Source organism: Anomalospiza imberbis, chromosome 5 (genome assembly GCF_031753505.1).
Source record: "Anomalospiza imberbis isolate Cuckoo-Finch-1a 21T00152 chromosome 5, ASM3175350v1, whole genome shotgun sequence".
Taxonomy (NCBI): domain Eukaryota; kingdom Metazoa; phylum Chordata; class Aves; order Passeriformes; family Viduidae; genus Anomalospiza; species Anomalospiza imberbis.
In genome coordinates this window covers 13,188,885-13,208,192 of record NC_089685.1, presented here as the reverse complement: position 1 = coordinate 13,208,192, position 19,308 = coordinate 13,188,885, and the positions used below count along the sequence as shown (strand labels likewise).

Below are 19,308 nucleotides of genomic sequence, written 5' to 3'. Positions count from 1 at the left end.
TGAAGAATTTTCTTTTTCTTTGCAGAATGGTTTGTTGTAAAAGCACAGATTTTCAAAGAAACTTTCGTCGGAGTTGTTTGTTGGCCAGAGATTGGGAGGAGGGAGGGAAAAGCAATGTGGTGCCGGGCATACGTCTGGTACAGCAAATGCTGCCAGAACCAGCATAACTATGAGAATGAAGAATTCCTCTTATTGTTACCTTTGTGTTGCAGTAAGCACTTTATTAGGGAATGTTTCAGTCTGGCAATAGATCAAATGACAGATTATGTCCACCAGGTTTAGTTATGTGGATGACTAAAATAAATTAAAATTAATAGTTATGTTTAATTAGTTAAACATAGGTAATTCTGCTTCCCTATGTTCATAATGGGCCATTTTTGAGTAATTGTCGCATATAGTAATGCTTTTTTTCTTAAATATCTAATGCATCCTCAAATTTATCTACAAACTTGTTCAAAATTATTAATATATAATCTGACTGCATTAAAAATTCTTCAGAGGTGTAACTTCCATGAATTATGTATATTTATATATTTGGAAATCAGTTATTTAAACAAGTAAAAGGCAAATTCATTTGTGCATTTTGGGTTCTTTTTTCCTCTTTGGAGAAACAGAAACAAGCTTGACTGTGTGGTGAATGTTCTCAAGCTTATTTTCACTCTTGTGATCTGCAGTGCGTGCTTCCTTCCTACCACATTTCACTCCTTTCTGTGTCCCCTGTTTTTCAGTGTCCTCCTCATGGTGAAGACTCAGTGAAATGAAGTTGTAAAATGATAGTACTCTTGCTGGTGTTGCTATTTTTCTTGAATGACATACCATTGTTCTGTAAGTTTTCAACAAATAGTCTTCCATTTTCTTCTGCAAAAACAAGGCAACAACTACCATTTAAAGGAATGTACTGTCTTTCAGAGCAGCTTTGGCCTCTATTTCTGTAGGATGTCTGTCTTTAAGAAGTAGGGTAAACTTAAACTTAACTTTTGGCTACTAACTGGGACTAGCAGCCATTTTTAAGGAAGACATGTTTTCCTCCAAATATTTTGTGAAAGTATTGTCTTTCAACCACAGCTCACATTTGGAAAACTGTTTAGAAGGACAACAGTGAATATGAATACTATGAATATGTTCTTTAAAAGTACCTGAGCATATGGTTCCAGTAGTTTTAAGTATATGAGAATTGTAAAAGGTAGTGGCTCTGAGATCACTAGAAGATCACATGCAACATACAGTTTCTCAAAAACCCCAAAAGAGTCAGTACTATTAACATGAAGTCCATTGAATGTATCTGTAGATACTGAGTAAATCCATCTTCCCCTTTATGCAAGAGAAAATGAAAGACTTAAAAACATTAGGTCTTGACTCCTAGATATTCTCTGCCAAGCTGAGCATGAGTGGGACCAAGCTGTAGTTGAACTTGTGCAGTGTATAGAAAAAAACTTCCCTTTGTATCTATTATCTGGTCCCTAGAACTTGTGTGTGGGACAAGGAAATGTTGTTTTCAAAACATGCTTTGCATTCAGAGCAGTAACTGAAACATGACTCTTACAAAAATGTTTAAAATGTTAAGTGCATTTCAATATTACTGACTTTCTCTAGTATGTGTCTTTAGGAAAGGAGAGAGTTTGCTTTATCATTTGGAAGTAAACAGTTTCTAAAAATGGTGATTTTAATATTACAAGTATGGCATAACCTTAAAAGTTCTAATTTCCTCATGCTCTGAGCAGAAATATTTAACATATTGAAGAGGAATAATACTAAGAATATTAATGGAATCTCCTTAAGAGGAGATTGCAAATAGCTAGTTTTTCTGTCACTTACTCTTCAGTGAGGCAGTTGCTGGCTTGTGTATCAGTATTGAGGTGAATCTTACTCATGAGAGACCCGAAGAAGTCCATAAAAGTACTATTTTTCCTCACTTCAAAAGCTTAGTAACATCTGGAAGATGATTTTATTTTAGGGCAGTTATACTCTTTATGCTTCAATACTATCCCATTTAGTATTCATATGCTTATCAAATTTAGGCTTTGCTCTCTGTTTGTGCCATTTTGAAACCTATATTAGTCACACAGCCTGTGCTTCTAGCAGTCTTTTAGAACTATTTATTTTAAAAGTACATGATCTAAAACATAATAAACTTGAACCTCTGAAGTTGTGTGCAAAGCTGTCTCATTCTGTCTGGGGTCCAGTGCCTCATCAGAAGAATTTAAACTTACTGCCTTTTGTGCTGTTTAGCATGTCATTTTTGCATGTACAACAATTATCCAAAGCTCAAAACTGATCTGTCCACATAAAATCATATTATTGATACCAAAGTTCCTAGTGCACTTCATGACTTCAAGGCTGAAAAATTACTTAGAATAGTTAATTGATTAATTTGATTTAATAGTTCCAGATCTGTCTTCATAGGTTCATTTGGGAAGCAGGACTATTTCTTTTAACGGTAACACTGAAAGTGGCCAACTTGCAGCAGGAGGAGGGTTTTATAGGCAAATTGTAAGATCCAAGGAGCTGTAGCTGTGATGTAAGGATGGAAAAATCAGTGGAGAATAGACTAAGATGGATATTGATAAGGAAGTACATGTTTAAAGATGGTGTAGAAGAAAAGCACCTCAAGGTTGTATCCAAACATATACACCAGGCAGAAAATGGAAGAAAAGCACTAAACCTGCTAGTTTATGATCTGATTAGACTAACAAAATATGTGGATAAGCCTACCTATTAATTAAAAATAAAGAGTATTTTTCTCGCATCTGTTTAGTATAATATTTATTTTAAAAAGGATGTATGGAAACTTGTGTGGCAGGGTTTACATTGCAAAAAAATTGAAGGTACTTTTGTTTAGATGCTACTTTGTCTCTTCCTTTGCTCCCAGAAAGCATGGGGTGGGAAGGGGGGGGGTGGGAGGAAGAAGCTGTATTAGTTGAGTTCTGCAATAGTGGATCTCTGCCCTGGATAAATTTAATACATGCACTGTCAGTAAGATATTTTAATCTTGACTGATGAACATGTTGTAGACCATTGAGATAATCTGTTTGCGGTAGACATGATTAAATTTTTAGTGAAACAGTGACTTCTGTCAGTTGACTTTGAAATTGTGGTGGCTCTGATATCTACCCATATGTCACAGGGAACAGTTTGTGCAGTGCCATATACCTTGTCCACACTTTTCCATCTGTGCTTAAACAGCAGCTAGGATTTTTTATTTTCTTTTATTGTGGAGAGATCTTGTGTTTTTTGTTTTAATTGCTAGAACAAATAAACAAAACTCCAGGCTAATTCTGCTCTTCTCTTCTTTTTTTCCAGATTATTTATGTATACCTCAGAGATCCCTAGTTCCCACATCAGGTTTTTTTTTGTTCTTCTTTCACACTGCTGAAATAACAGACTTTCTCTTCTTCATCCTGTGTGGAGAGTTTCTTCCCTTATAATTTCTGAGCCAGTTTGTTCTAGATTTGGTATGGAAACTTCAGGTTGCTTGGAGCTTTTGGTATGATGCTCTCCGACAAATCCCCTGTGAGTTTAGAAACTGCCAGCCTCTCTTTCTAGGACTCTCTTCTCCATTTTTCCAAGCCTCTGGTCTTCTTATTTTATGGCATTGCAAATGCCTTCTTGCTTTAACTTCATCTGATGCCTTTTTCTCTAGTCTAACACACAATCTCCACTTGAAAGTATCAGAGGAGGCAAACATCTAGGCTAAAAAAAAATGATGGTTAGTTTCGGCTTTGCTTTGGTTTGAAAAATAACAATCATGATGATTAGGAAGCCATTTTGGGCAGTGTAGAGCCTTTCTGGTTTTTGTTGTCATTCAATCACAGCTTGAATAGTATGGCTTTAGAGACTTAGTGTATCTGCTTCTCTCAGGCGTTGGCTGGGAGCCAGTTGTCTGCCACTTGATCTGTACACGGTGCAAAATTACTCAAAGTAGGCTGATGAAGTGCATGGAATGACTGAGGAGGTTGGTGACAACCATACTACCTCATACCCGAATTTACTGTTATTTTGTAGCTGAAAAAATGTACTGCATTAACTGCTGCTTTGCAGTTAATGTGCAAGCTTTAATTTTCATTCATCTTCAACTTTTATTCAGTCAGTGTTATGATCTGTTCTGATTGTAGTTCTATGTAGAGTGCTGTCTTTTTTGGGGCCTCAGAAATGAGGACAACCCAAAACTCTTCAGTCAGGATGTAGATGCTTGCTCGCTAAGCAGAGGTTCACTGTACCTCTGGGTGCTGATCAGTACAGGTATTGAATCTACTCATGAAACCCATTAAAGGTGTGGTTCCTTGAATCTCTAAGAAGTGTAGGTCCTGAACAGCCCAGCGTTTGCCTTTGTGGCTGTGTACTTGAGGTAAACTGTAAGTGGAAGTGTTGTGTGTTCGGTTGGAGAGTCTTGAACCAAGAAACCTCCAGGAAAAGCTGTTCAATTGTTAAACTTTCCTTTTCCCTCTCTTTTCTCTTACTTTGAGTTTAACAAATACTGCTGTAATTTGCATTCTTCTGGACACAAAGGCTGGTGAAGTGGTGCTATAGTAACTGCAGTTTGAAGGGATTTTTCTGTTGTGTTATTTGGGCTTGGGATGCAATTTCTGAGTTTTAATAAATTCTGTAAATGATCCCAGAATTCTGGATATGTAATTTGTAAGTAATCAAAACAAGCAAATGAGAACATTGCTGTTTCTGCAGCCATTATTCTCTTATGGCCTAAAGGCAATTACTGTAAAACTCATATGTCTTATTTTGGTGATATTCCCATGAGCAGTTTTGTATGAGGAGTGATAGTGATGGTATCAGCCTGAGTTTGCTGGTGCTGTATGGATGTGGAAAGGTACAGATTTGCTTTTAAAAATGAACAAAAGGGCTCCACTTGCAAAAATCTCAGGTAGCAGAGACAGAAGATTGGTAAATTCCAATTAAGAAAGTATTTCAAAATGACAGAAGACAAACAGGAAAGTAAAATCCCAAAATCTCGTGATGAAAGTGTTATCTAATTGTGGAGTAGAATGCTCATTAGAACATTAGAGGTTTTTTTTATATGAGGTCTCATTCTATTTAAATTCTTCTTGCAGCTATATTAAATAAGTCTTTGTTGTCACTTGGTTACTAAATGTAAAATTAAATTTTGTGCTTTAATACCATCATGGAGAAATGTCTGTGCATCTTGTAGAGAATCCAGGGGCTCAAAGTTTGCGGTGAAGTAGCTTATATCTTGGATTTGTTTTTAACATCTTGTAGTGTACTGTTAGCAAGAAAGTCTTAGTATAATAATCTCTAGACATCCATTGCAAAGCCTATGTGGAGGCTTACTTATGGAATAAATAATTTGAACACTTCTTTCCAAACTCTGTGAATTTTGTTTTGCTGTAAAATCCTACCTTGTTAATATCTGTTTAGGTAATCAATTTTCATTTTTAAGCATCTTCAGAAGGAATTAAATATTTGTTGGCCTTTGAAGTTGAGGACCATGTTTATAGTCAGTCAAGGATCTGTGGTAGGGAAATGAACTTTAGTGCATCCCTGCATTGGGATGTGAGTCCGGGTGTGCAGAGAAGTATCCTGGCAGCCGTGACTGTAGAACCACGTGCTGCCTGGGATGGACAATGGTAAAAGAAGTTTTTTATGGTACTTGCAGTCATGTAGTGGAGCCAGTTGTGAACATACTGACATTTCACAGACATGTTTGTAAAGATCTGAGAAGCATCTACTTTGGATGTGAGAACTGAGATACTTCTTGGACGTTCCTCTGATCAGTTTGTTTTGGGAAGAACAAGTGGCATATGCTTAAAAAGGTGATGATCACTTGCTAGCTTGCAAGCCTTCCACCAGAGCATGAGAGTGATAAACTCATTCAGGTAGTAATAATATTTTAGTAAAATATGTAGTTGAAAAAAATGTAATAAATCTAGTTACCCAGCTTTTCCTCTTCTGTTTTCAGAAATCTATGTGGCTTTGTACATGAGATATGTATGAAGAGAGGAAGAAAAGTCAGGCTGAAGGTCTTCCTTCCATTGTGGAGTGGTTAATCCCAAACAGTTCACGTCTGCTGTGGCTGTTAACAAGTGGACAGACATAGTGTTGCTTAGGTCTTACCAGTATTACCATAGGTGGCACTACGGTCTCTGGCGAGGATATGGTCTTAGGATGAGGCTCACATCCCTGACTTTGTTCTTTCGGTTTTCTTGGGTCACAAACCTTGACTCCAGAGCACCCGGTGAATTCACTTTTCAGCAGTCTCTGTTCTGCTTCGACAGAATCTTGTGAAGCGAGTGGCAGGGTGCATCTCCCCTTGGTGACAGCATGCTGGGTGTCCAAGCCGGGGTGTTCTGCCAGCATTTTGGGAACGTGGTACCAGCCCAGGCCTTACAAGTGCTGGACTGGTGATCTCAGGATCACAGAATGTGCTGAGGTGGAAGGAACCCACCGGGATCATGAAGCCCAACTCCCAGCCCTGCATGGCACCCTTCCCAAGAGTCACCCCCCGTGCCGGAGAGCACTGTCCAAACATTTGTTGAACTCTGTCGGCTGGCGCTGTGACCACTGCGCTGGGGAGCCTGTTCCAGTGCCCAGCCTCCCTCTGGGTGAATTACTAGGTGTTAAAAAAAAGAAAATGGAAAACGAAACATTACTTTTCAAAGTGTATTTGGGGGACATTAGAGGCAGACCGCTAAAAACCAAAATTCAGGTGTGCCTAGCATTTCCACGTCTGGTTTCTCACCCGTGTGTGAAAGTAGTGATTTAATACCTCGTTTTTTGTGACAAAAATGATTCAAAGAGCCATATTTTTCAGGGCTTTTGATCTGGAGGCTTTCGCGGGTGTGCAGTACCTCTTAGCAAGGTACCCGGGAAGACGATCCGTGCCGGGAATGTTTTGTTTCGGCGCTTTCCCCCTCGGCGGGCCCTCCCCGCGTCCCCCCCGCCGGCGGCGGCGGTGGCGCGGCCCCCGCGATGCCCCCGCGGGCTCGGGCGCGGAGCGGCGCCCCCCGCTCGGCGATGGTTCCGCCCGCCGCGCGCGGTCATGTGCGCGGGCCCGGCCCTCCGAGCGCGGCTGGGCGGCCTCGCACAGCGCCGCGTCCCGGGCCTCCGGCGGACAAAAGGGCGCAGGGAAGCGAGACCTCCGGAAGGCGAGGGCAGGCGGTGTCGGTGGTGAACGTTTTCTGATTTTTCCAGAAATCAAGCAGAAGACTGAGCTGCTGATGTCAGTTAACTCTGAGAAGTCGTCCTCTCCAGAAAGGTACGGCCGCATCCCCGTCCGCATGAACGCGGGGCTTCTCCCTCTGCCTCCGCGGGGCTGCTGGCATTGTCCGCGTGCTGCATGCTGGATCTCGCACCGTGCCCACCCAGCCTGCCCTTCTGGTCGAGCTTTGTGCGTTTTGGCCGAGGGTTCCGGGTGCCAGGCTGTGCCCCGGAGCCCGGCGGGCTGCAGCATGCGGGTCTCGGCGGGGCTGGCTGGTGCAGACCCCGCGCACCGACCCCGCCGTTCTGCCGCGCTCCCCGCGCCTCTGCCCCTTCACACCGGCAGCGCATAGAACTCGGCGAAGCGTTTCGTGCCCTGTTATGTGGAAAAGGGAGTGTCCTTTGGAAAGTAGCTCAGGAATCGCAAATCCCCCTATTAGTCACATTCTGTGAGATAGATGTGATCCCTGTTCAAGTCTGTGCTAGGAAATGGAGCAGTCGCTGCATGCAGTAATGGTTCATGCCTGCAGGTAAGGACAAAATGACTCAGAAGTGTTTTTAAAGCAATTATTTTATCTGTCAATCAGATTAGTGCTATTTCATTTTTAGGGAAATACTTCAAGGTACTAAATGTACATTTAAGTCTTCTGGCGTGAAATAGCCTCCTGGTGATTATTTTGTTGATTTCAAATAAGCCAGCCCTGCTCACTTCTGTTTTGCTTGCAGCTGCATTTTAGGGCATTTCTGGTTTTGAAACTGCTTCAGTGTAGAGAAACATAATACCATTTCCCCTTCATTATTTACAATAAACATTTTGGCTATCTGCAAAAGACCCTCTGAGTGTTCTATTTCACCATTTTAATATTGGACGTTGGCAAAAAAATACTATTAATTTTAAGCTCTCAAACTGTGTTAGGCTGAAATGATAATCTGAAGTTTATTTCATTGAATGGCTCAGCACTGAGAGACATGATAAGGCACTGAATGCTACCTTAAGGAAACAGGCTAAAAGATATCTTTCAAAATGAGCGAGTGCTGTGTGGCACGGGTGGTTTGGAAAACCAAAATGAGCAATTTAATTTGATTTATAAGTATATTTATGTATGATATGTAGAAGCAAACTGCATTGCCTTTCACCAGCTGTGGTTATAACAAAATACCAGCAATGAGAGATACAGAAAATGGTGGGGGGGAATGGGATGTTAAGTCACCTTTCCAAAATGGAGAAATATAAGAAGAGCTTTGACAGAAATTTTAGTATTTACTTGTTCAAAATTAAGAATGGGGAGAGAAGATGCGAATGTATATTTGTTAACCTTTATCCCACTCTTATGCCTAAAATTTTTAAATACAAGTCTCATAAAATGGTGGTGGTAACAGGGAGGATGATGGAGTGAAAATAGTAAAGGAAACAGGTGTTAACTTGATTTTTGGAAAGACTTACGTTGGCATTGCTGTGTGGGAATTTGGTATATAATACAGATATTTATTTTATCAGAATGAATGTTATGCAGCACCCGACATCTGATCAGTCTGGTTTTGAGCAGAACATGCTCATGGTTGAACTAATGGTAGTTCTAGATGAAGAGGTCTTTTTAAAGGCTCATAACACAATTAGAAAAAGGTGGATTTGTCTGAGATTCAATTGAATGTCATTAATTAAAAAGTAAGATTTTTTTAACAGCATGATGTTTTATCACACAATAAAGATTAAAATGTGGCTGTTGTATATGCACACAGATTTGTTTTGAGGATTTAAATATATGGTACTGTTCACCTGGAGATTGGTTTGACATATCAGCTGCATGGTCAGTTATAAATGAAAACATCTTTATTTCATAGGAGTTTTTTTTTTTTAAATAACCACATTCTTTTCACCTATCTAAAAATAGACTGAATTTTTTTGCAAGCCGTTATGAAACAGTGCTGTCTATCCTATTAGCTGCCAGTTCCTCTCAAGGCTCTTTGAAAATGAATATATAAGATTTTTAAAAAATAAATAATTATAATATTGAGTGTCTGAACTGTTAAACTGGCCTAATCTGCTTTGTAGAAGAATTGCAATGTGTATTGATGCCATACAGACATGAAAATATGCCTGTTCTTGAAAAACACAGAAAAGGAATTAATTCTAGCATATTTATTTATTGCTGGTCTTTATCCTTGCTCCTAGTGGTTGGACTTGTTGTGAAGCTTGAGTTCTGTGTGGGAATGCTGTGTGGAAGATCTGAAAGAGTCCATGGCTTGTTTCTTGTTTTCCACGCTAGCAGAGGCTGCTAGACAGCGCTTGCATAGCCAGAGGGGAGGGGAGAGGAGGTGCTCTGTGCAGTTACAGAGACTGATGAAATGGGAATAGAGAAGGAATGAGAGAGAAGCCCATTACTTGCCTCCTCCTTTGGCTGGTCTTTGTTTTTACAAGACAGTTTAGTGTTTGTAGGTTTTCCTGCTCATTTGGCAAGTTCAACATGCTGTCACATCTTACTGATGAGAAGAAAGCTGGGAAATAATGGATGGTTTGGCTGTTCTGGAGGCTCAGCATTTTAGAAATCCTGCAGTGTTCTCTTAGGATAGTTGCTTGTTATGAATTTAAGAACCTTCTAGGAGACATTAGCAAGAAAGTTGAACCTTTTTGTTGAGGAACCTCTGAGATGTTTAGAGACACTGGCAGCCTTGAAAAGTAAATTAATACAAACCTTAGACATTTTTCATAGATTCATCGTCCTTTCCACTTACCTTCTCCCTAATAAAACTGAAGTTGCAGAATTCAGGTGATGAGATTAGGATACCTGTGTTTTGGCATGCTATGGGATATTTCATTAGCAGAAACAATCAGGCAGAGTCTCTGTGTCCTAAATTTCCAAGTAGTTAATGCTGGCCTGGGCCAAAGTCCTGGTTCCTTGTTGATAAGGTAACCCAGGTAACTGCGGATGGAGGGTGCACGTGGGCTGGGCGGTGGATCAGGTAACCCACTGCGGCTCCTGTTGCTGAATTGATTTGTTTGGATGCCTGAGCCTGAAGGAGACCATGGATATGTTTTCCTACAGTGTGCTTACAACGTGGCACTCACCTGGTTTCGTTATCTAATGAGTAGTAATTAAACTACCATGTACCTCCGTATTCTTTGTGTTTCCCTGGGGGCTGCACGAAGTTACTGCTCCAAGTCTTGCAAATGTCCTGAGGAAGCAGGTAGCAGCACCCAGATGGAGGAGTGATTGTCCTTTAGGAGCCCTCCAGGAAAGGAAAAATACTTTTCATTTCTGGTGTATGAGTTATGCACTCTTCTCATCTACAGTATAGTGAATGCTTTGAGCTGCACAGATTTCCCCCCTCCCCCCTTTCAGGGGTGTGGAACTCTTGGCAAGTTTCTGTTTCTTTTTGAGAAAAGTTAATTCTTTCACCTGGATGACTTGATACTCTTAAGACTTCGAACCTAATGTATGTAGTACTTTTTTTTTTCACATTTTTGGACAAAGAACTTGTTATTTCTTCAGGTCTGATTTTGGATTCTAAATTATGTCAGCAATCCAGTTTTACCGTGGAGCATTTTCTCATAAAGGTTATTAGCAAGGCTGATCAGTCTGAAGTGTTTGACCTGCTCTTTTTCCCTCTTTCTACAAATGCTGCATATGCATATTTCTTTGAAATGAGTTTCTGCTTCAGTGTTTTTTGAAAAAATTAATAGCAGCCACTCATGAGCAGCCTTAAAGTAGGTAGCTGGTATGTATATAATTCAATGTTCATCATTTTGGGGGATTTCATAAATAGCAGTAAAGGGAAGATACTTTCAAATAACAAGTTTGTGTTAATCTGTGTAGAAGTATTTGATGTCAGGTGGTGCAGGCAAGTTTTAAGGGATAATGGTGGTTTTGGTTTGGCTTTTTGTTGGGTTTTTTTGAGCCTTGGGGTATGTATACCCCTCTATCTTTATAACTTACCTTTGCAGAGCAAATTAAAGTATTTCTCACTGCTTTTACATAGTTTCTTCATCAGGTCATGCCAAGGAGACATTCAGGGATAAAGTAAAGGAGGAAGAAATCTGAAATAATGAGAAGGAAGGAAAAAGATGGAGGCTGAGTACTGTCTGCTTCCTTTTCTGAGAGACCTAATGTTGGTTATTAGAGGAGGCATTGTGAAACAGGTTATGATGTTAAAAGAGTCCTTCAGGTTTTAGAATATCAGTGAATTTTTTAATTCTGTTTTTGTGTGTGTGTATTTCTTTTTTAAATTTAGTTGTGGATGTACTACTTTTAAGGTGGAAGTGTAACTTGTAATAAATATAGAAATAATGTTTAAAAGTAGAGCCATCAGCTAACAACGTGTTGTATAAGCTGATATTGCTGTGTGTCAGATAAATGGTTTGGAATAATTGTTAGACAGTAGGGCATTATAAGATAATGATTCCATTATTTATGTAACTAACGCTGAAAAAAAAATAGTTGTCAGAATGAAACTGTTTCATCAGGTCCAGTAACTTTTAAACACATTTTCAAAATACTGTATTTTCTTTAACTCTCTTTCTGCTTTTTTTCCACTGGTTCTTTTTTATAGGATAAAATAAATTTTGTCCATGTTGTGTTTCAGGACAGTTCAAATCTAATTTTAGTGATCATAAAACTATAACTTTTCTGGTTTGTTTAATATATGGTAACAGTGACCAAAATATATTTTGCCCCTCTTTTTTCCCAAAATTACAAGCTCATTCTATTTGTTGTATTTTATCTCAGAACTAGAACGAAAATCATCCTTGTTTAGTGTGAGCCCTAAGCTGTTTGTCCAGGGAGGCACTTTATTCCACCACCAACTCTGTTGGGTGACACTGTACCTGTATAGCTCTCTTAGACTAGATGCTTAATTTTAGATTACCAGTTGTGGACCAAAATAAATCCTGTTTTGTGTGGTTTTCATATTAAAGGTTCCACAGTCTCACTTGTTTTTGCATGTGAGGCTTTTAAGTGAAATATGAAAGGGATGTGGAGGCAAGGAATGTTGCAACATGCCATTGTCCTTGTGTAGGAAAAAAATGGAAATAGCTTATATAGAAGCAGCCACTTATGGAGCATGTTGAGGTGATATTTTTAGGGGACACCATACTCTTTTTTTTTTTAGCTGGTAGTGCCTCTATCAGTTTATCAGTAGCCTTTAAAAAGATTAAGAATTTTAAGTGTATTTTGGTTTCCAGGGATAGACTCAGTTTATTTCTATAAATAAATTTTCTGCTTGGTTTATTCTTTCTGTAATTTCTGCTATAGGTAAAAAAAATTACAAGTGAAATACGTAATTTGTATCCCTACTACTCAGATGGCCTGTGCACTACTTTATTTATTTATTTTTTTTAATGATTTCGTCCTGCAGGTATTTGTGAGGTATTTATTACAGGGAAATTTCCAATATACTTTCTGAAAACTCAAATCTCAGATTTTTGTCAGTTCCTTTTGGAACTAAAATGAGAGAATTTTGGGAAAGGGAGAGATGGAAAGTTCTGGGGCGTTGTATGAGGTTTTCCTGTACAAGAACTGTTCGCTGGAAACTAACTCAAGCAATCCAGTGGCGGTTTGAACACAGTTATTTAATGGCTAAAACAAAAGGTATGTAAAAGATTGGAAAACCATGACTTGCACAATGTACTTTCTAAGGTATTCCAGTTCCATCCCAGGGTAAAATGTCTGGGGATAAAGTGATGGGTCATTTTAAGCAAAGCTTTTTGTATTACAGATTGAGTCTGTTTCATGACTTGAAACATTTTGCCTGATCATTGTCTTGGTCATGCCTTTGCTAAAATGTCCACTCCAGCCCCTAGGTGGATGGTAAAGGAATGTTGCCTGATAGATTGCATAAAAGGATATGCCCAAACTTTGCATTTCTGTTGTTGCTGTAGTGTATTACAGGATAAACTAATCTGTGCTTTTCTGTGTCTTCATATTATAAGTGTACTTATAAATGCATTTTATTACTTACAAATCAATAATAAAATGTTTACACATTCATGTAATTCAGTGAATTTACTTTGTTGTGATACATATATTGATGTAGTTACTGAGGGATTCTAGGAACATGTTAAGCAAATGCATGCAAATCTAAGCACTTCATTTTGTTGCATATTTTGTGATATAATTATATTATCAGGAAATTCTGCCATCTCTCAGGTTTTGACTTTATGTGAATCCTACCATACAGTTTGGAGGATATCTAAACTTTCCAGTGGACTGAAAAATACCTTTTCTGTCCAAAGGGTGTTGTGACCAGAAGGTGTTTATTCATTCTTTCTTCAGCAGTTTTACACTCCTGAACCAGTATCTGTCTTAGGTGCTTCTGTATTTTCTTCAAAACTCACCTTTAGTCTTGGATGATCTCTGACAAAATCTAAACAGTCACCGTTACCTCAAAAACAGATCTGAAATTTATCTCATCTGGGATGCCTGCCAAACTCATGCTGATATTTGTGACTAGATGGACAGTGAACTGTGATTTCCCTTTTTTCTGCTTCATTCTCTTTCTCTCTTTTTAGTCTTTAACGCTTCGATTACCAAAGAAACGTGTGCAGCTCCAAGCTCTGCGTATGTTCTTCACCAAATATATCTATAGAGCTTTCATTGTCTGGTTATAGTTTTAGGTCAGTCGGGCTGGTTAATTGTTTTTTTTTTCCTGACTGGAGAGTGGTCAAAACTAGAACCACATCTCATGTAGATGTTCTGTTTGTATGAAATTTTGACCATTGTGTTTAATAAAGGCGCTTTAAATAACCTCTCTGTATTACTAAAAGTGTCCTAATTTTGTCTCAATATCTGCTAATATAACAAGTGGCCATAAATTGGTGATACCTGCATTTACTAAAAAACTGTGTTTTCTTCTCTTGAGGGAACTTGTGAAACATTTGTATTGTAGTGTTGGGCTGGTTAATCTTCAAGACATCTTTTCCCCAAACTTAGCGCAGTCCAATTGCATGGAAAGGAGGATTTCTTGAACCTACATCTTATTTGGTAAAATATCATTGGAGTAACATGAAACCTTTTAAGAATTCAGTGCCTTGTTTTCATGAAGAAACTTCCTATGCCCCAAACCCACTGGGATGGTCACAGCCAGCCTTTCAAAGAAGGCAAGGGCTCATCCTTACTTCTGTTGCTCAGTACTGCTGTGTATGGCAGTAGTGTGTGTCTTTCCTGGGGGCAGAGAAGATCATATAATTGCAGCAGAAACTCCTATTAAACTACATTTCTGTCCTGTGTTGTCAAAGCTTAACTTTTACTAGTTCTGGCAGAACCTGGGAGTATTATTTTTGTCATTAATACTACTATAAAGAGACAGCATTATTTTCTCTTGCAACTGCTGTGTCAGAAAATATCCAGCAATTTTTTTTTTTTTTTTTTGTGGTGAGGGTTTCAGTGGACAGCTCTTCTGTTATTCTGTATCCAGTATCAGGACTTACAGATTCTCATTGTTGTCTTCAGCTGCTGCAGCCTCGGTCCACAGAAGCATTCAGTTGCTGCTATGCCCACATACCAGACACTATCCACCTCTGTTTATTTCATGCCATGAACTAGAATGGAAGATGTTTGGAGTTAGCTCTGCTCTTTATGAATCCTTCTATAAAAGGATTACCCTACCCTTAGGAGACCACGTGTGGTGGTTTCCTCTGAGTGGTGCTTTGTCATCCCCAGTATGACAGTGTAAAGCCTTTCTGACGGCTCCTGTTTCATATGTGACAAGAATCAGGAATTTCCACTGCTGCTTGGTGTCTTAGCTAGGAGAAGTGCCAGCTTCCAAGAAGTCTGCTACAGCTTTGGACCAAGACTTACCTAAGGTATGAAAAAGATCATCAACCATAGTGATTCTGAAGTACACTTTTATCAATTAAAACCTTTCATTCTGTTATAAATAAGAGTACAGTCTTCATAAACTTACAAATCTCACTTGGCTTCTTTCCAGGTAATTAATATTTCAGAGTATTAGTCTAGAAAGCCAAATAAAGAGAGATACAGCCATCCTCAGAATGCTTATGTTCCACAAAAGAAGTAAAAGAATGAACTTACAAAGACATTATTGGTGATCAAGGAAAAACTTTTCCTCTTTCTCTCAAGAGCTCTTGATATTTGTGAATGGATTACTGATACAATGAATTAGCTTAGACCTTATTCCTTGGGCACCCCAACTGCAGTATTCTGCCAGTGAATACATGGGGTTTTTTTTGTGTAGACCATTAATATTTAAAAGTGGTGTTGTTCTTAACGGAAATCTCTTCACAGGTTTCTTCAAGGCAATCTTATTGAATATGTTCCTGTAGTTTAATTTATATGTATTTTGTTTCACTTGTATGTCTGCTTTATTTATGTTATTTTTTCTGTTAAATGAATCCTGGCTTGGAAAGAAAACATACAGGAAAGAACTGGTCAAGATTCTTTTCAAATGTGTTTAGCACATAGGAATTTCAAGGGCTATTAAAAGAACCAGGAGTCATCCAGTTGAAGCAGGACAGTGTCCGAGAATGCCAATACATTTTTTTACTATCATTTAAATATTCAGTGCTTTAAAAAACGCCTTAACAAAACTGCATGGAGTGTGTTCCAATGGATGCCAGAACAGCTTAAACAGTCTGCAACTAAAAGTCTTAAAGACTACCCCAAACTCAAATCTAAGGCAGATTTAAACGCTTCACCTTCGAAGTGTTACTGATAGCTTTGCTGAGAAACTTGTTGAAGGTATGTGTCCTTCTAGCCATGCCAGTTGTTAGAGGTAGCCAAGCATGGAGGGCTCTGTGTCCCAGGGGCAATATCTCCTGTTATAGCTGAAGAGGTGAGTGCAGGGCTGCTGTGTCCCCAGGGCAATATCTCCTGTTGTACCTGAACAGGTGAGTGCAGGGCTGCTGTGTCCCCAGGGCAATATCTCTTGTTGTACCTGAACAGGTGAGTGCAGGGCTGCTGTGTCCCCAGGGCAATATCTCCTGTAGCTGAATAGGTGAGTGCAGGGCTGCTGTGTCCCCAGGGCAATATCTCTTGTTGTACCTGAACAGGTGAGTGCAGGACTGCTGTGTCCCCAGGGCAGTATCTCCTGTAGCTGAATAGGTGAGTGCAGAACTGCTGTGTCCCCAGGGCAATATCTCCTGTTGTACCTGAACAGGTGAGTGCAGGACTGCTGTGTCCCCAGGGCAATATCTCCTGTTGTACCTGAACAGGTGAGTGCAGGACTGCTGTGTCCCCAGGGCAATATCTCCTGTTGTACCTGAACAGGTGAGTGCAGGGCTGCTGTGTCCCCAGGGCAATATCTCCTGTTGTAGCTGAATAGGTGAGTGCAGGGCTGCTGTGTCCCCAGGGCAATATCTCCTGTAGCTGAATAGGTGAGTGCAGGGCTGCTGTGTCCCCAGGGCAATATCTCCTGTTGTAGCTGAATAGGTGAGTGCAGGGCTGCTGTGTCCCCAGGGCAATATCTCCTGTAGCTGAATAGGTGAGTGCAGGGCTGCTGTGTCCCCAGGGCAATATCTCTTGTTGTACCTGAACAGGTGAGTGCAGGACTGCTGTGTCCCCAGGGCAATATCTCCTGTTGTACCTGAACAGGTGAGTGCAGGGCTGCTGTGTCCCCAGGGCAATATCTCCTGTTGTACCTGAACAGGTGAGTGCAGGGCTGCTGTGTCCCCAGGGCAATATCTCCTGTTGTAGCTGAATAGGTGAGTGCAGGGCTGCTGTGTCCCCAGGGCAATATCTCCTGTTGTACCTGAACAGGTGAGTGCAGGGCTGCTGTGTCCCCAGGGCAATATCTCCTGTTGTACCTGAACAGGTGAGTGCAGGGCTGCTGTGTCCCCAGGGCAATATCTCCTGTTGTACCTGAACAGGTGAGTGCTGGCTGCTGTGTCCCTAGGGCAATATCTCCTGTACCTGAATAGGTGAGTGCAGGACTGCTGTGTCCCCAGGGCAATATCTCCTGTTGTACCTGAACAGGTGAGTGCAGGACTGCTGTGTCCCCAGGGCAATATCTCCTGTTGTACCTGAACAGGTGAGTGCAGGACTGCTGTGTCCCCAGGGCAATATCTCCTGTTGTACCTGAACAGGTGAGTGCAGGGCTGCTGTGTCCCCAGGGCAGTATCTCCTGTTGTACCTGAACAGGTGAGTGCAGGGCTGCTGTGTCCCCAGGGCCAGGCACTGAGGAGCGTGGGTTCCCCAGCGGCGTGTTTGCATGCCCACGCTCACGTGCAGAAAATGCATCCACAGCTGGCTGTGCAGGGCAGCAGAGACTCAAACCAGGGCTCTTCTTGGCACCCACGTAAACACACACAGAGCATTGGGGCAACAACTGTGTGGACAGCCTCGTTCTTTTCCTCTTTTCCAACTCATCACAGTGGAAGTCCACTGGTGGAATTTTCACAGAAACTCACACAAAAAGCTCTGTGTGCTCTCCCAGCCAGTTGTAAATGCTCTAAGTAGTTTCTAGCCCCTAAATGCATGAGCCCTCGAGGTTCATGTTCTCACTTCAGTTGCTGACACTTGGACCTTAATTATTTGCTGGCCAGTCCGACTTGAAATTGGCTTAAGTTCACACATACACACTCAAAATGGAAAGTGCATCCACAAAGAAGACAGGTATATGGTTTAATGACAATGGAGGATGGACTGTCATGATCAAGGGCAGGGTTTAGTCAGACAAGTGCATGGACCAGAAGCTCATTTGTACTAGACCTGCTTCATTTATCCTTTTTCCTTGCTATTTTCCCTTATTTCTCCCTCACCCACTTTTATACCGGTCTTCCTCCGTGCCTAATACCTTCCTCTGAACATTTCATAGCATCTTGCTTATTCTCACAGCACTGTGGTAAGTTTTACACAATTCCAAAATGTTCTTTCTCCCTCCATTCCCTAATAAATGCCATACCCTCTAAGGCAATAACCTTTAGTTTTCAAGGTATTTTTTGGGAAGAGTTTTGACTCATCTTGGTAGGTTTCACACTGGGGGAATACGGTCTAATTGACAGTCGTAGGAGTAGCTGATTCACATGCTCCATTTTTGCTGTTGAGGATGTTAGGGTTGACCTGTTGTTTTGCTTCTGATCCTTGCTGGATCTGTTTCTATTATGGTTAGCTTTCAATCAGATAACCTAACACTGGTCTCGCAGGGGCATAGTAGCACCTGTCAAAACTGGATCTAGGTCTGTTTGCATTTTTGGCCGTCTGATATGGACACCCAAGAGATTGAAACTAGCTTAGGATATGAAATGCACAAGTGCTTTGCTACTACTTCTCAGTCTTCTGGAGATTGGATATTACAGAGCTTTGTCTACTGCGTAACTCCTATTTAGTTTTTAGACCTATGTTTCTGGAAAGGAAGAGTGATGTATATTCTTACCATGTGTTAGATGCATACTCTGTGCTTCAGATGTACACTGCTGGATGTGTCATTCTCATACATCTAATGAAGGCAAAGCTCAGGCATGACCCAAACCAAGCATTGCTCCTTACTCTGCTGAACTGGAATCTCTGCTTGTTGCAAAATCCATTTGAGGTAACATAGGGATGCATAATAATAGTAAACACCTCTGGAGCATAAACTGTCTCACATCCTACTTCTCTGTGGTCTGGTCCAGAAAAGACATGTCTGGTAATAGTGGTCAAAAAGTGCCAGTTTAAAAAAGGTGGCAAGAATCATATTACTCTTATTCTAAACAAGGCTATGTCTCCGAGGTAGACTGGAAGGCCAGTTGTTAATCTGAGCTGCAGACAGCGAGATACTGCTCAGTTGCTTCACAAGGTGGCTGAGCAGGCAAAAGACACAGAACCACAATGTGTGTTAGTCAATATCTGGCTATCTGACATCAGTATTCAGAAAACCTGGCATGTATTACTTCTACTCTCGGCGCCCAGGAGATAGCTAATACTTGAGACTTTGCCAAGTTGTTCTTCTCGGGAAGAGAAATATATGATTTGAAGGTTGTGAGTGTTTGTGTGTATATGTGCAGTGCTGTTTATTTACACAAAACATGTAAACAGAGCTCGTTTGCTTGAGCAGAGTAGAAACAAAGTGCAGCAAGCAGCTATTTTGCTGATGTTTTCAAGTCTGCCTGTCTAGCAAGTACTGTACTAAAAAAACCCCCCTTAAAATTCAAAAAACAACACCCAAAAAACCCCACGCAGCTCTCTCCTGGAATCATAGGCACAGCATTTT

General features: G+C 40.6%; 1 protein-coding gene across 8 annotated transcripts in view; it reads left to right on the top strand.

Annotated features, from left to right (window-relative positions):
- SRPK2 (SRSF protein kinase 2) overlaps positions 1-19,308 on the top strand; it is a 129,245-nt gene that overhangs the window by 34,492 nt on the left and 75,445 nt on the right. For 6 of the 8 annotated variants that reach the window (XR_010998966.1, XM_068189663.1, XM_068189662.1 and 3 more), the window contains exon 1: positions 6,741-7,225. The exons of 1 other annotated variant lie outside the window; for it this stretch is intronic. Coding sequence is in view for 6 of the 7 variants with exons in the window: in XM_068189663.1 (XP_068045764.1) it covers positions 6,756-7,225 (470 nt within the window). In the remaining variant the exon portion in view is untranslated. Of the gene's footprint in view, positions 1-6,740; positions 7,226-7,572; positions 7,698-19,308 lie in introns of those variants that run through there. One more of the 8 variants, XM_068189666.1, reaches the window with a different exon arrangement.